We start from the raw sequence: 17,664 nt of genomic DNA on the forward strand, positions 1-17,664 counted from the left end.
CAGTTCCGGGTCAGATTAGCCCGGTTCCAGTCAGGGTCGACCCATTCTGGATCAGTGTAACTGATAACCCAGAAATGGATTAAAACGACGCAGAATCCTGATTAACAATCCCGGTTGTTAAAACCAGTTCTTGCGGGTAAGCCTGACCCAAATATGGGTCAAGCTCCCTGACCCGGAATCCGGGTAAATGTTGTGACCCAGACGTTTTTAGAGAGATAAATTTAGGCAAAGAGGAACGTAAAATAACGGATAACGGTTACTTTAGTTTACAAAGCATGTTCTGAGTGAGGAACCGAAGCGGAAACAGTATTGTTTTAAGTAAAATAATCATTATAATGTTGACAGTGAATGCTTATTGTATTGACGAAGACAGATTTTGTTTTGTATAACGGCAATAAAACAAAGTTTTGAGAAAAAGACTAAAGAAACAATTCAGTTATCATTCATGTTTAAATATTACAATAAATATAATTTATGCGTTGAATTGTTAGACTATTGGAGGTGAGTGTGTGATTGATTGATGGATTGATTAGTTTGATAGACGAACACCGAAGAACAATGCCCAATACAGCCGGCCTCCTAAATGCATACGTGTACAACATGAAACAATGCGTTGCAGGACCATTGTCAATTATACTACAGCAGCAAACGGTCTGCTTAAGAACCACAATTTACTTCGTTAATTTGGGGACTATCTTTGAAATGCCTGTGTGCGGACCCCGTCGGTGGATTTGGAACAAAAATGAATCAGATGAGAAAATTGGTTTCTCATACATACTACTGAGAATGATTTGCCGTAAAATTCGTAAATTCTTGTATAAAAACGGAGTGGAGACCTGAGTTTGAACGGACAAACTATCGTGTGGACAAGCCGGTCGGTCGCCACAGGCCCACGAGAGTGACCAACAAGCATCATCGTAGAGGCTTTGGGAAGAAACTATAAATAAATAGTAAACTTGCGGGTACAACCATGTGGAAATCTATTTTGTGTGAGTGTTGGCTCTGAGAAGAGCCGGTTTGGGCTGGACGTTTCGAACAGTAGGCCTATACTCTGCTCGTCTTCAGGACAGTATTCTCTGCTCTTAAACCTGATCGTCTTCTACAGGCTTTACTTTAAAGGAGATTGTAGCCAAGAAAAGACATAATGGTGTTCGTCACCAAACCGATCTCCGTCGTCCTGGCGAGCCTTGCCGTTTTGAGTGTCCTCTGGAATGTCTACTCTCGGTTCAGTTTCTCCGGTGGTGGATCATGTCGATTTGCCCTCTCTAGGGATCACGAAAACTATTGGCTTCTTAAAGAAGAATTAAGCAGACTGGAGTCAGACGTGATCAAGTTGGAAAAAAAGAAAGTTCTGGAGGAATTAGAACAAAAGTTTTCTGGGAAAAAGACAGACACTGAGGTGGATCCGGTACATAGGAACCTTCCCGCCAAAATCTCTGGTCTAGAGACGGCGAATAAAGAACTGAGAGATTACATTGCCAAAATTCCACTTGTGATTTTTAAGATGAAGGGAAGTGCGGAAGAGCACAGAAAAGAAGTTGAAGAACTGTACGATGAAACGGGTAAACTGAAAGAAGAACTGAAGAAATTAAAAAGTCGTCTGGTAAGTTTCGAGTGGCTATACCTCTATATTTTATATGAAAGCCTACAAAGTTCACCTAGCTTTTGATGTATTTAAAACACGGTTTGGGATATGGTAAACATTCATTATGAAGCATTCGTTTTTAGTAAAATTGTATCACTTTGAATAATTATTATTGTCATAACATAAAACGCAGTTTGGGACATGTCAATTGATAGTGATTCACTCGTTTCTAATAAACGTATAATTGTAAATGCATGAATGCCGCGGTGAGGCAAATTGTGAAAATGAAGTTTGACCTTTTTTTGGCCTAAATGCACAGAGCAATTACCAAAACTTGCTTAGCACAAAGCAATTATGCTTATCAGAGTAAGGTTACCAGACAAAATTAAGTGCCAAATTAAAAAATTTGTGACCCGCTCAAACTGCTCTGCACTGACCGCCATTACTGACGCTGACGTCATCAAACAGTGAAAACCATTGATCTTTATAAACTATTATAATAGAGACCAATGGTAGAAACTACACACACATGCCTGCGCTGTGCACTCACCTCTCAGTCATTGAGAAGTCTTCATTTACCTCAGTGAGGGCGCTCTTGAGGCTGTTGACGTCATATGCAAGGTGTCTAGTTATAAACGCAAGTTTTTGTGGTTTATTTGTTCCCCCCCCCCACACAAGTGCAATGTCTACACGAGGGTAGAAAATGGCACAATTTTATAACGATTGATTTTGGACATTAATTTGTCATTTCTGCAGAACGAGATTTTACAGAGCATCAAGTCGAGCTGATGAGCCTAATGGTTGTCTGCCTCTACGATGTTTGATCGCCGAGAGAATAAATGTTTCACACGCGAAGTGACTGGTCGAGCTGATGAGCATAAAGGTTGTCTTCCTCGACGATTTACATGTATGATCGCCGAGAGAATGGATGTTTCACAATAAGTTGTCAATCGCGAAGGGACTGAGCCTCTTTCATGTAAATAACAGATTCAGAATCAGGCCAAATTCACAATCCTTCTAGTCTGATTTAGGATGCTGTTCGAATCCCAGTCCAACCATTGACGGAATCCTTGCCCAGGTGTCAATCCAACCATAGTTGCTTCTCTTCGTCAAGATGTACAACTGGTAGTGATCAAAATGGTTCGTGTTATTTTACAACCATGGTTGTGCCTTTTTGCTCTTCGTCTACACCAACCCCGGAGAAAGAACTAAGTCCATGTACCGAATTTATATTTTAAAATGTTAATCATTATGATAACCGTTCACCCCCTGTAAGCTTTTAAAGTTTTTAAAGTACATGCTTTTCTTTCTGTATATGAAAACAGTAGTAAGCAATGACAATGGTAAAATTGATCGGGTAGGAGTTTTTAGAAAGCACCGATCCAATGAATCTCTAAACACTTATAATGTAAAGGCTGTTGACGTCCATATTGTTAAAATGACTAAAACAAAAATAAAAGTATTGATTTGAATAAAAACATTTAATTTATTTTCATTTATTAATTTTTGAGGATAAAAACAGCATAACAAAAAAATCGGAAAAACCATATAGACAAATTTAAGAGTGCACAAAAAAAAGTTGTGTGGTTTATTCTTATCAATCCAGTAAACTTCTTTATCTTCCAGTTTAATGGTTAACTTGTTTGTATAGATACATTTGAAATTTCTCTGATTTTCCTGAAGTAAGTTTGTTTAAGTTGTGGCTGACTTTGTTGATGACAACTTAGTCATTATCGCTCTATCGCCGCGAGCTGATGCCTTGTGTAGGCCTACCAAAAACATTTATTTTATTTTAAGAAATAACACACTAAGGCTAGCCTAAGACTTCGAAATTGCACAAATCACCATGTGCTTTGACCGAATTGGCTGGTCCAGCAACGGCTGCTGCTAGTTGCATCCTCAACGCATGTTACGATCAATCCAAAGCCGTAGCCGTAGCCAAAACACACGCCTTCATGGTAATACACCAAGGCAAAATGCAAAATGTATGACTGTTTGTTTAGCAACTTAAAGGCAGTGGACACTATTGGTAATGACTTAAAATAGTTATTAGCATAAAACCTTACTTGGTAAAGAGATAATGGGGAGAGGTTGATTGTATGAAACATTGTGAGAAACGGCTCCCTCTGAAGTGACGTAGTTTTCGAGAAAGAAGTGATTTTCCACGCAATTGATTTTAAGGACCTCAAACTTAGAATTTGAGGTCTCGAAATCAAGCATCTGAAAGCACACAACTTCGTGTGTTACTGTGTTTTTATCTTTCATGATCATCTCGCAACTTCGACGACCAATTTTCACAGGTTTGTTATTTTATGCATAATGTTGAGATACACCAAGTGAGAAGACTGGTCTTTGACAATTACCAAGAGTGTCCAGTGTCTTTACACAGTGACAAGTTTAAACACACAGGCCTGAGCAGAGATCTGCTTTGCTTCACCTTTTTCTTGTGGTATTGACACTAGCCTATAAACATGGATGTCAAGGTCCCAATTTCAGAGAGCTGCATAAGATAGAACATAACCAAACAATAATTTATGCCATTTCACCACGTAATTAACATAAAAGCAATATTTTGAGCTTTTCAGCAGCTCCATGAAATCGGGCCCATGTATCATATCTTCTAATAACTCACTGTTTCGATTAATTATTTCTTGGTAAAAGTCATACGTTTTACGATGATTTGTTGAGGCAGTTTTGTAATAAATGTTCTGATCAATATGTTTTCCCTGATTTCGGAGAAAACCCCCAAAACAGTCTATTTTACTTTCATAACGTCATGATATTGTCCGTTCAAATTCACTTTGAGACATGCTAATTTTAGGGACTGAATCCTTATAAGGGCGTTCATTTTAGAAATCGGCATTCAATTTAGTAGGGGCAATATACTGCTGCAAAAATGAATGCTGTTCGAGTTTATTGTTAACGATGATTGACACTTAATTAACATACAACTCTGGGTTGCAGTTGCAGTCACTATTTTGACATGCCTTTGTTCTGTGTAACACCTGACGGAAATCATGCTCTCCAACACTGTAAGCAACTTAGTGTAGACGTGTGTCCACATAGTGCTTCAAGTCCCTTCACTATGTGGACCTCTTCTGTTTTTATGTCCGCACTTCGCATGTAGCGCTAAAACACAATGGGGAGTGGTGTTTTTCGAACACACGATGAACAGTTGCAGTCACTGTTTTGAAACTCCTTTGGTCTTTACACTAAAGGAAAATCATATTCTTCAACACTGTATGAGCACTGTGTGGACGTGTGTTGGCATGGTTCACATAGTGTTCCAAGTCCCTACATTAATATGTGGACTTCTTTTGTTATCAGGTCCACACTTCGTATGTAGCATTGAAATAATATGATAAACACAACGATAAACCCACGATGGGGAGCAGTGTCTCGAATGATGTTTCTGTTCCCTTTGCTGTAAACTTTTGTGAGACTTCTAAGTATTGTTTTTGCACGTGAAATGCGAGGTGACTCGATGTCAAACCAACACAATTAAAAATCACAGAACTTCGTGACGATCAAAATTAGCTGAATTGATAACTTTCTTCGTCGTACATTTCTTTCAAGCCGACTTCGGCTAAACCCGTCTTTAACCCGTTCTTGCCCTTTAACATAGCCACGGCATGGTCGAGACTCTGCCGTTCAGTGAGCAGGGTATTTCTCTGTTTCCTTAATTTCAAAGACGTCTTCTTCAATTTGTTGACTGTGTTTTTAAGTGCCTCGTTGTCGCGAGTCAGTCTCAACACTCGTTTCTTGGTGTCTCGTAGTCTCTGATCGAGTCGGTGAGTGGCGTTGACCAAATGCTTCAGCGACGAAGCATCATTCCATACCCTTCGCAAGATGAGCTCTTCGTGGGTGCGTAAGGCGAATCTCTCGGTAGAGGCACTCCAGTAGCCCGCTAAGAGAATTACAACTGCCGCTGCTAAACAGACCAACGTGTACAGCGAGGCTATGTCGCGGTGGCTCATGTCGTGCACGGGAGCGAACGGACTAGTGAACCCGCTGTGTGTAAAAGGGTGCCAAAACCGTGTCGTCTGCTCAAAAAGCGGTTCACACCCCAAACACTTAGACGACTCATCCAACAAAATATCTTATGGATTTTAGCCCTTAGTAAAGATTTCCAATTCCCCCTTTTTGAAAGACAAGTAGGAGGCACAGGCCTATAACGAGAACATATTTGTGCCACAAATTGTGAGGCAAATTATGAGGCAGGCCTTGTTGCATAGCAACCGATGCTTCTCTATTAAGGAAATGGGAATACCAAGGCAACGAAAGGTACGTGCGAAGACACTTAATTCACCGTTAACTCAACACTGCGGTTGCTATTGCTATTTTCAGCGCATGATAGTATGCAAATTAGATGCGTGAGTACATACACAAAGGGAAACCTAAGCTTTTCCACTTGTGTAGGAGGTGAATTCAAGTATACAAGCAAATAGCATATGTATTTATGTATTTTTTTTTTTGTATTTCGAAATACTTGACTTTAGTTTTTTTGTGTTCTTTAAAGGGTGGCTGCAGTTTTTTGTTTTATTCATTTAAACGATTAAACATGACTTTTTAGACCTGAAATATTTGTTATTATTTTTTATTAAAAGCGCAAGTGTTTTAAAAACGGTTTTCAAGAGATTAGGGGAACCCCTCCCTTAAAAGGGAGCCGTCATTTGCATTAACTTGACGTCATTTCGGTAACCCGAGCCGCCGGGCCCCCTGGCTGTGTGCATATAGAGACGTGTGCACTGTGTGGCCTGGTACCTGTGTAGTTAGGGACCAGACTCTTTTTGCCGACGATATGTTTGAATTCGCGACGTTACTTCGATGGTAGGGGGCGACAACAATCCACAAAAGGGGAGGGGGCATGACTTATTCGCTAATTAGGCAAGTCAGGTATGTCGGGAATAAACAAAACCATTTTATTGATGTTCAATACATATATCAGAAATAAATAAATTAACTGTTTTATTTGAATTCACTGCAGCATCCCTTTAATAGGCCTATATTGTTTCTTTATCTAGTTATTTGTTTTACCTTTTCGAAGTTTCATTATCTTTAGAGAATCATTCTTGTGGAGCAATCGGTCCATGATTGGTCCCGGAACCACTGTTCACATATACTATGGCCCTTTTCGAAACCACGTCTTCGGCTTTGGAATCGGCTTCAGGCTCCGTTCTCTCGTCTGAAGCCCTGAGCACGTACGCAAAGCACGCGCAATTAATTGTCAAAATCAACCGCGGGGCCAAGCTAGCCGTGGTTTTGAAAAGGGCCAATGCATGTCACTTGACTACAGAAAACCAACATCATTAACCCTCGAAGTGGTTGAACTTGCAAACACTCATCGGATTGTGATATCGGTAAGTATTGCTCAAGATAAACCACCCCATGTGCAATGGTATCTCTTTTTAATCTGGCGGCGATAAGGGTGTCGCTGAAACGAAACTTTGTCCTCATTAGTTTCCTACAGACTTGTGCAACGGGTAATAATTTTCCCATTTTTAACGCAATATAGCCGCCATGTCAGTTCGTGCTAGATTTTGCATTTTTATCATCACAATGGAACTTGGTGTTACCGGGTACAAGTAGTACGTGATAGGACTACAACATACGATTTGTTGTAAACGCATGGTTACTTGGATGGACATAACAGACGAACCGAGAGTTGGTTTTGTTTCTTGATGATAGAATGAGGTGTCATCTTATCTCTTGCTTATGAGGACCTCGCTAGGTTGATGAATTCGTAAAGGTAAGATTATGTAGATTAATGAAACGTCTGTAAATAAACAACGTGATGTAATGAGGATTGATAATCCATAAAGGAGAATGGTTGGCAGAATATTAGTTGTCTGCGTCGTCGTTAAACTAAAAGAAGAGAACAATCAAGGTGTAGTCCTTACTTACAAAACTAAGATTCAAAATGCTTAATGTTGATTATTTATTCCATGTATTTAAGGTGGACAATTTGAGACAGAATAATGTCACAGAAGGCTGTAGCCCGACGACCATCGACCGGGACTCTCCCACCGATCGCTACGACTGGATCATCACCGAGCATGACAAGTCCCCAGCAGCGTGATCGCTCCATCGACAAGACGGTCCAGCATATCGGGCAGGAACAATGTTACTCCCGTCGCCTCTTGGACAACGAGACACAGCTGGTTAGAGCCCGCTACGAGAGACTCAAGAAAAAGGTCTCACAGATAAGGAGCAATCTTACACCAGAGCAGATTGCTGAGATTGAGAAGGGATCTCAGCAGCAGCATGATGGTGGGGGAAGTCTTTCTCCTGACGCGGGAAAAGGTTTAACCTCACCGCGGGGGAGACGATTCTCACTTGAAGTGTCCACGGCGGCCTTCCTGGGAACACCAACCCCACCGACCTCACCCCCACCACTAACACAACGGACTCGCTCAGCGCATCCAGTAATCGTTGTGCCAATGGCGATGGCCATGGGGCATAAGAGAGTCCGTCGGCCTGCCACATCGGGTAAACCTGACCATGATGAAAGCTTAACCCACCAGAGCCCTTTTATAGATGCACGGGCATGCCACAGCGTAACAACTTCTGGAGTAGATACACAACATGATGAACTAGGAACACACATTTCCCGCCAAGGGAAGTCACCGCAATCGCCTGTCGGTCTTTCGGCTGTAAAGAGGAACCGTGCCGTCACTGTGCCGTGCGGTTCTCCCGTTGGACAAGACTCATCTATAACCTCTGACATTCTAAGAAGACAGTCACGGGCAAGTACAGCCTCGGGAAGGTTACAGAACACCCAATGCACCTCCCCCAAGCTACCAACCGAAGGTGACACATTCCGAAAGGCCGATACTCCAGGGCTGGCTACGTCATATCCGCCATTTTGTCCCGAACGCAGGCCTTCGTCAAGCGTCCCGACTAGTCGACTAAGCCTTCGCAAAGTTTCCCTGGTCGGTTCACCCGTCCCGAGGATGAGGCAAAGTAGGCGGATTTCAGTGAACGCCATGAACAATGTAAGTAGCGCCACCATTGAGAAGTTCAATCAGTGGCCAGTGGCAACTGCGACCGAGCCACCGGCATCTTTCTCATGCCACGAACTAAAATTAGAAGACGCCCTCTCGCGATCACCCCCGTCTAAGACCCCATCTCGGCGTCTATCTGCCGTCGCCCAGGTATCCCCTTTCCATGAAACTCGCGCGAGAAAGCGCGAGGAACTACGAGGAGCTCGAATCGACGACAACGATCACCTTTCAATGGAGCTCGAGCAGCGGAAGGAAAAACTTCTAAAAGGCATCGACAGTATCGTAGGGCGCCCCCACGAGAATATCAACGACCAGTTAGTGATGAAAAGCGACTCTCAGAACTTGCCTAATGATGCAGTACTGCAAAATCCCATCACTGTAGACTTTGAAAAACGCGATAGGCCTACTATTAAAAGTCAAGGTCCAGGTTTTAATTGGCGTGCAGAAATGATGAAAATTCGGTATCTCCGTTTGCCCCAAAAATGCGATGACGAAATCAGCGTTGACACGCCACCAAAAGGAACACCACAACTTAAGGCTGCAACAAAATGGAGGCGATTCCTGAGGAAATAGTCAAGCAGGGCTCGCTTTCACAAAGCGATTAGCCGTGGTCTTAAAATTGTGTGTCAATCCAAATTGCAAAGCAGAGTAAGAAGTCAAAATAAAAATTAACTAGTAACGGTGATGCTGACAACTCATGAATCTTAGTGCTTTTTGGAAATCGAAGGCAGGGGTTCGATAACAAAGAGTTATGATTGATGGTAAAAGGAAAGAGTGATGCCACAATAGAAATTACTTTGCTTCATAATAGACAACAATCTTCAATGCATTGTGAAACCAGGCAGTCAAATCTTTTTGGATTTGCGGATTTGGCTTCGGGTTCCGACTTGAGGCACCGTCCACTTGTTTGGAGACCCTATACTGAAGAAACAATGTTTCAAACTAAAACTGTTTTTATTTATAGTTCCACTCAACACTTTTTTCAGATATCTTTATACATTTTTATAGGACTATAAAACGTCATGTTTTGTAGCCTATCTGATATTATAGAAGCTAGCCGATAATATCTTTATAATCAATCATTTTTCCCGTATAATTGGATTGCTGTTGTTTATGTTTGACCGCCGAATTGCACCTGTTTTGCTAGTCTTGGTTCAAGCATGCGAATTGTAATCACACAATCACCGACTGATAGAGGGCGTCCTCTGTCTGTCAGATCGAAAACCAGGGCTGGTGTTCGCCACATGCAGTGACTAATATCTCGCGTACAGCGTATGGCACCAAGACTAGTGCCCAGGTTAAGAAATTGGATCATAGAAAAAAAAACGGAAAATGTTTTGAGAGGAAAGAAATCAGATCGTGAACACTATGAAGCACTTGAAGTGGCATCCATCATTATTTAAAGGTATCATGTATTCAACATTAATGATAACAGTCATCTTTAACAGTTACAAGTCTGAAGTGACTAACACGACAAGTAAACGCAGACCGAAAACGAATACTATTTTTAGGTTACAATTGTTTAAAACAGTGGTTCTGTGACATATAACACACTGGTGTTGATTGGATGTTGAGATTCAAATAAAGCATGGTCAAGTTTCATGACTGTGCTTACCGCGGAGTCCCACGCTTACGGAGAAAGCCCTATAAAGCAAATAACTCAAGAGGATGTAAGCGCCAAATTCTAGTAAGCAGAACCGTTAAATTTGACCCCGGTCTTCCCCCGGTGCGTTCGAATAGCTTTGACGCCATTCAATGGGCTCACCCGGGTCAGCCCCCAGTGCCCTGCTTGTGGGGTGGGTCACTTGGGGGCTGGCCCTAGGTGCATGACGTCACGACGAGAGCAGTGAGTGATCTTGTCAGTGGCTCACCCGAGTGAGCACCGCGGGGTAGACACAGGGAAGCTAATCGAACGCACCCCATTTGTTGCCATTTACTGAGGTAAAATTGAAACGGGCAGGCGTGCACGGTACCGCGCCTAAATCTCAGCCAATGACAGGCCTTGGTTTACCTCAGTGAGGGCGCTGTTTTGCATTGCTTTGTGAATTCTCAAAATGAAACATCGACAATCAGTTATTTTATTTAACCGGAAGTAGGGCCTAAGTAAACTGTAACGAATAAGTAACTTGTAATAACGAAATTAATAAATGGTAAATGCAGATAACATTAAGAATTCCAATAAGTAACTCGTATGACTTGCAATGTTGTATAATCGAATCAGCTCCTTGTAATCAGGTTAAATTACGAATAAGTAATTGGTAATAACAAAATGAGTAATCTGTGAACGAATAAGAGATTCACAATATTACGAATCCGTGTAGCTTGTTTTTACGAATCAGTTTCTGCCAAGTAATTCATATACAAATTAATAGTAGTTTGGATCTAGAAATTTGTAGATACAAAATAAGTAAACCATGATTTGTAACCAGCCAGGTTCTCTGTAATGACGTAGCAAATGCAAATAGGGGTTAAGATTTTACAAAATACCAGAAATTTAAAAATAATATATTATTCTATCTAATTTGTTTTCAAATGCAAGTTCGCACAAAACAAGTATTTAAAAGCGACGTAAGAGGCTACTATAGAGGAACACGTTTCAAATGAAAATAATTCAGGGAGCTAATTGAATTAATAGGAATCGATAGTCCTCTTAAGACCAATCATTATTTGCTTTAGGTCCAGAACATTCACCTTAAAATGAAACCTTTTTGAAGCTGTACTTTTTATTTAGCGGAAGAATCCAGGCGAGAAATACCTTGCCTATGTGTAGTTGGCCACACAAGCTGTTTAAAGGCAGTCGTCAATGGCTGCTTCCCCTCTAGACGAGAAAAACAACCTCTTCGATAGATATATGTGGGATGGTTAATAACTCTAGGAGTTTATAAGCATGGTAATTAATTTACACAAGTGTTGCAAGTTTCTATTAATTAGGTCACACATTGCACTCACCTGGAAGAGGCTTGCTACAATTTGACAAGAACCTAATTGGACATCCTCGCTAATAACATAAAGAATGGTTATCCGATCGTACTTGGAAAATTGACGCTTCTGTTCTAATGAAACGAAATGTGGCAAATTAAATTTATGAAAGTTTACGAAAAACGCATCATTATAGTTTCGGCTTGGAATCCATTCAATTAAAAAAACGCTTTGTTTGGCCAATGTCCGTGGAGCGGCTGTCGCTACTAAATTAAGATGAAATTATTCGTCGCCCGTCTCTGGGAAGTAACTCAACTCTTCCATGCCCGTGATAATCATGGCATTCAACAAACGAGATGGAAAGTTGACTGTGCATTAAATGATCTAGTGTTACTTTCAAATGGTATTATAACACGGAAAAGGATAATTCAGAGTGGGAGATGATGGTTTCTTGCTCCTGCCTCACGGGGAGAACAACATTATTACTGATGATGAAGTATGCATGATGTTTAAAAAGTTGATTTATATTCTAAAGGATGGAGAATGGGGGGGGGGGGTGGCGCTGAGGATATTTTGGCACGAGTAGGACGGGTGACCATATTAAAGTGTTGTTTCTATAAGATATAAAAGCATGTCTTAGAAATATCATAAGTTGGAATGGTGTTTCTAGCGAACAAATTATACGAAAAATGTTATCTGCAGATTATTAATTGACCTGCAGGCTACTTAGGTGAATGGAAAATGACAACTATTTGGAATAAACAACGGAAAAATAGTTTCTGGCGCTAAGTTTACAACTTATTGCTGTTGGTGTTAGGCATGACATGTCAACATAATGTGCATGAAGTATAGCTCAAAACATACCGGCCGTATCATTGCAACCCAAGTGCGCCTAAAAACGAAGTATTGTACAGGCCCAAATAATTGTCTAAAGAGGGTCGGCTCTTTACGATCTCGTAAACATATTTGTCGGCAGATTTAGTATTTGAGAATCACTTATGATTCCATCTATTAGTTTCCTGGCACATGTACTCACCCAGGACTGCAGTAAATTGTTAACATTCTTGCATGACTAAATGCTAAACTGGCTTCGAATAAGCCTGGATTCGAACCCACACACTTTAAAAACGGCTTAGCTTGAGTGAGTGGCAAACTGAAGACTCTCTTCGAAACTGTAAATCGTAGATTTTAAATCTTTTAACTTGAGAGCAAAACACCGGCATTGTAAAATACTGAAGATTTTTCTTTTCTTCAAAGTCCATGAAAATAGCATTCGCTATAAAAATACGAAGAAAGGAACGGCTGCACATAAGCACTTTGATCGATCAAAAAACACAAGAAAAGACCTTCTGGCTTTTCTTTTTACTGGTTTGTAAAAACGGCATTGTTTCATTGTTTATTTTTCCTAAATCTATTATAAAAAAAGAAGATTCTATAAACAATCTATGACATCAAGTATTTTGCTTCTAAAAGAAGACATTGATTTCCTTTTTGCGAAACCGAAAATCCATTTAGCAGCGGTCACCAGTTTCCAACGGAGCGCCGGGTATAGGGTAATCACTCGGCACCAGTTAGTTTAAGGTCTCTCTCGGGCACGGGTTTCATATACGATCATCAATCTACGGCTCGTATGACGGTTACATCAGTGTCCTCTTCAACCGAGAGACGAGACTTGAAACCGATGAACGAACGGACGAAAGATAAGAGTGGTATGGGACAGAGAAACGGGAAACCTTTTAACAGTTTCCATTATCTGTAATTTTATCATCGTGTTTTAATCCCCAAAAGGTAAACCGCCTTTTCATCGTGGACTTTCTGAAAAAAAACAAGAAGCGATACATTGCGTGCTGTGCCGACATGGAAGCTTCACCATGTTGATTTCAAGTCCCAGGGGTAGCCCATGCGAGCATACCCGCTCATTTGCCAACCGTACTGGATGGCCCGAACGTCAACATTTAAGGCTCGTTACATTTGATTAGCTGATATGTGGTTTTTAAGGCCCACACGCTGTGAAGACATAAAAACCGAACTGATGTGTGTGTTTGACTGGCGATTTTAAACCTATAGTTTGACGTGCAAAGGGCGTGTATGTAAAAATGTCATGCATCAAATTACAATAAAATGATGAGACGATTCCATCATTCGAATAATTATGAGACGGACATCTGATTACATACATCAAGCCCCGAGATTCAGATTGTGAGGCGAGCGTCGAGTCTCTTGTTACCCGTGCGATGCCGTCGACGAGCCCCCCTTCGACGGACTGAATGTCGCCTTCGAATCACTCCTGGGGATCCCTCCTCGGACTCGGACCAAGCCGTCATAAAACAATTGAATGTTTATGTTTATTTGTCAGGTCTGTTCACGCCGCTCGAGCGTGAAATGAAAGCTTTAGTGACAGATTGATCACTCAATCATTTTGTGGGATACACTTTTACAGAAAATGATCCTTACAGAATTGGTGTGGATCTGAGGCAGTATTCATGTTTTGTGTGATCAAATCCAAGAAATAACAAACTGTGCAAATTCGGCTTTAATCCGCTGCGCGAGTCAAGAGAAAATAGTGAAAGCCATCAGTTTGCACCATCCATGCGAAGAAAATGTCCTTAATTTTGGCTCTAACATCACAAATCAGCCGTTGCAATTGAGGTTTTCAAATACTGTTGTCTCGAAAATGACTTCATTTCAAAGGGGAAATATTTCACAGAAATTTTTGCTATAGTATGAGCTTCATATTCAGTCAGATTTCAGACTAAAATTGCTCCATCGAAATAATATTCTTGTTCCCTAAAACGTTTGTTTCGTTCCCAAATATTTTCTTTGCTCGATAAATAAAACCAATTCTAAGAAATACAACATTAAAACATTACACAAACAGAACAACTTAATTTCCACATTATTTTTAATAAAATACTGTAACTTACAGGAAGAGTCTTACAATAAACAAAACAAAAATCCACATTTCAAAATTGTTTAAAGTCACCTGGAAGTGGTATTTTTTCAAAATAAAGCTTTTGTCACCAATATATGTCTTTTGATGAGTGGAATGTGAATAAACAGTTAACTAAGGTTTTTAAAAATCATTTCTTATGTTATTTACAAATTTAAGAGTAGACCCCGACCCGAGAGGGCGCTGTTCGTGACGTCAATCGAGGCAGACTTTGCCTGTAATGCGTAGAGTAAACACAATTGTAAAGTACATGTACGGACCATGTCGTGAGTTTGTACGTTTCAAAAAAATATGTTTTTGTTTTTTTCCGGCAATGCCGACCAGGTGTATTGCTGCTGAATGCAGAAAAACACTTTTTGAAACGTACCAACTCACGACTTGGACGTACATGTACTTTGCACGTGTGTTTACTACACGCATTGCAGGCAAAGTCTGCCTCGATTGACGTCACAAAAGGGGTAGGCGGAGTCAGCCCCCAAACAACTTTATATATTTTTTAAACATATAAATCGTGACAAACAATTACTTAAAAAATTGTTTTATTGTTCGTAAGCAGATACTCTTATGTTTGAAAGAAAAAAAAATCTATTTCCAGGTGACTTTAATGTTTTTTTTGCAATTAATCATCCAAAACAAATCAGTTTCCGAAACAAAATATACACAATCACAATCTTTCTCTCAGTCCCATAGTCGTTGAAAGACAAATAAGAATACGGACAAAATCGCAATGAAATGGGTCAAAAAGCGGTCAGAATGAACCAAATTCTGTGTTAAGCTTTCTAATCATGTGCATTCTATAACAAACGGTTACAAACGCTTTGCAACAACCAACTCGACCGATCCAAGGTAACGTGTTCCTTTTATGCAAAGAATACAATCAGAAACATTTGTAGTAAAATTGAGGAGGAATATATAAAATCCCAACAAGAAACCGGATGTTAGACTGCTCCAAATCAACCCCTTTCGCAGAAACTGTCTTCCTACCCCTGTATGAAAAACATAATAAAACTGAATTAACTTGACAGCTTATGTTCTAACCGATGCGTCCCTAACACTTTATATCCAAACTTAAAATGAACACTCTGTTTTAAAGTTTTATTCCGAAACTGCCAGGGGCAGGTGTCCATGTTCATGTTACAGGCCACTGTCCTTTAAAATGATGTTGTTGGCATAACACTTATCCCAAGCCGTAGTATTCAATGGTAAGGGGTCATTCAGAATAATATGTTGAGAATTTCAATTCCTTTTTGATTTTGTTTTTAACCCACACCCACCCACCCCAACCTTCTTTTTTTCTTCTTTTTTTAAAGAATGGCTTCATAATATAATCTGTACACTGAAACAAGTAATAATGCCTCAAATGAACCAGATTTTTTAGATCAAATTTCTCCAACAGTCGCTTTTCTTGGCTTAAACACTCAGAAAAAACATATTTGAATCCTTAACGGATCACATGGAGCCTTTATCAGGCATCTAAAAGCACACACATTTGCGCAACAAGGGTGTTTCTCCTCCATTGTGTTATTGCAACTTCGTTAAAAGTAATGGACACTATTAGTAATTACTCAAAATAATTATTTGCATAAAAACTTGGTAACGAGTAATGGGGAGCAATTGATAGTACACAACACTGTGAGAAATGTCTCTGAAGTAACATAGTTTTCGAGAAAGAAGTAATTTTCTACAAATTTGGTTTCGAGACCTCAGATTTAGAAATTGAGGTCTCGAAATAAAGCATCTGAAAGCACAACTTCGTGTGACAAGGGCATTTTTTTTCTTTCATTATTATCTCGCAACTTCGACGACCGATTGAGCTCAAATTTTCACAGTTTTTTTTTTGTATATGTAGATGTTGAGATACACCAAGTGAGAAGACTGCTCTTTGACAATTACCAAGTGTCACCTGTCTTTAACCAATATTGAGCCCAATTTTTCACAGATAGCATATTTTAAGTGAGAATTTTGGTCTTTACCAAAGGTGTCCGCTGCATTTAGTTTCACAGTGTGTCGCACTTTAAAAGTTACTTACAAGCTTACGAGAACGTGCATGTTGACTGCTAATAATGGTGACTCCGTGGCCAACTGTTAGCTGCGTGTGTGTTGGTGCATGCAAAGGGTCATAAACAACGTCATTTACGAAGCCCCTAAAACGGACAGGCAAAACCGAGCAATTTCGAGGAAATGAAATGAGAATTCGAGGTGACGAAGTGATTATTCAAGAGAACTCATTATATTTCAAGGGAACGATTTTTTTCCAGGTGAAGAAACATTATTTAAACGGAGGGAAATACTTTGATTGTAATGTTGTTTTATTTCCCCAATTATTCTAAATTTGGGGGATCCGTACCAAAACGCTTGACAAGATAAACATGTTTAAAGACAGTGGACACTATTGGTGTATCTCAACATATGCATAAAATAAAACAACTGTGAAAATTTGAGCTCAATCGGTCATCAAAGTTGCGAGATAGTAATGAAAGAAGAAAACACCCTCGTCACACAAAGTTGTGTGCGTTTAGATGGTTGATTTCGAGACCTCAAGTTCTAAACTTGAGGTCTCGAAATCAAATCTGTGGAAAATTACTTCTTTCTCAAAAACTATGGCACTTCAGAGGGAGCTGTTTCTCACAATGTTTTATACCACCAACCTCTCCCCATTACTTGTCACCAAGAAAGGTTTTATGCTAATAATTATTTTGAGTAATTACCAATAGTGTCCACTGCCTTTAAAGCTTAGCAAACTTTAACTCGCCCTGGGCCCGATTTCATAAAGCCTGTAGGCACACAAATTTGCTTAGCATGAAATTTCTTCCTTGATAAAAACAGGATTACCAACCAAATTTCCATTTGTTGCACATTGCTTGTTACTGGTATTCAGCTATTGCTTGCTTATCCTGAAAATCACGTGGAAATTTGGTTGGTAATCCTGTTTTTATCAAGAAAGAAATTACGTGCTAAGCAAATGTTTGTGCTTACAGGCTTTATGAAATTGGGCCCTGGTGTTCGCAGTTATTATACTCATTGTGCATACTCCCTCCGTCCCTTGAGATGATTATGAGAGGAAACAAAATCGTCTGGAATCATATTTATTACGAAGACTCAACCTTGCCAATGGGCCGGAGGGTTAAAAACAGAAGTCTGTGAACGAAGCCGATAGGGAAATAATTAAGTCATCTTGTGAATGTTGTTAAGAAAACAATGTTCAG

General features: G+C 40.1%; 1 protein-coding gene across 1 annotated transcript; it reads left to right on the plus strand.

The window, feature by feature from the left end:
* Positions 1-1,023: 1,023 nt before the first annotated feature.
* On the plus strand, positions 1,024-3,617 carry LOC117295918. The gene is made up of 2 exons (XM_033778710.1): positions 1,024-1,603; positions 2,342-3,617. Exons 1-2 carry the CDS (start codon positions 1,145-1,147, stop codon positions 2,372-2,374), a joined length of 492 nt encoding a protein of 163 aa, XP_033634601.1. The 5' UTR covers positions 1,024-1,144; the 3' UTR covers positions 2,375-3,617.
* The last annotated feature ends 14,047 nt before the right edge of the window (positions 3,618-17,664 follow it).

This window comes from Asterias rubens, chromosome 10 (genome assembly GCF_902459465.1).
Source record: "Asterias rubens chromosome 10, eAstRub1.3, whole genome shotgun sequence".
In the NCBI taxonomy this organism is placed as follows: Eukaryota; Metazoa; Echinodermata; class Asteroidea; order Forcipulatida; family Asteriidae; genus Asterias; species Asterias rubens.

Bases quoted from the DNA above. Each gene is read 5' to 3' on its own strand.
- LOC117295918 (XM_033778710.1), top strand. From the start codon at position 1,145: ATGGTGTTCGTCACCAAACCGATCTCCGTCGTCCTGGCGAGCCTTGCC. The intron at 1,604-2,341 runs GTAAGTTTCGAG...TCATTTCTGCAG, and splicing joins AGAAATTAAAAAGTCGTCTG to AACGAGATTTTACAGAGCAT.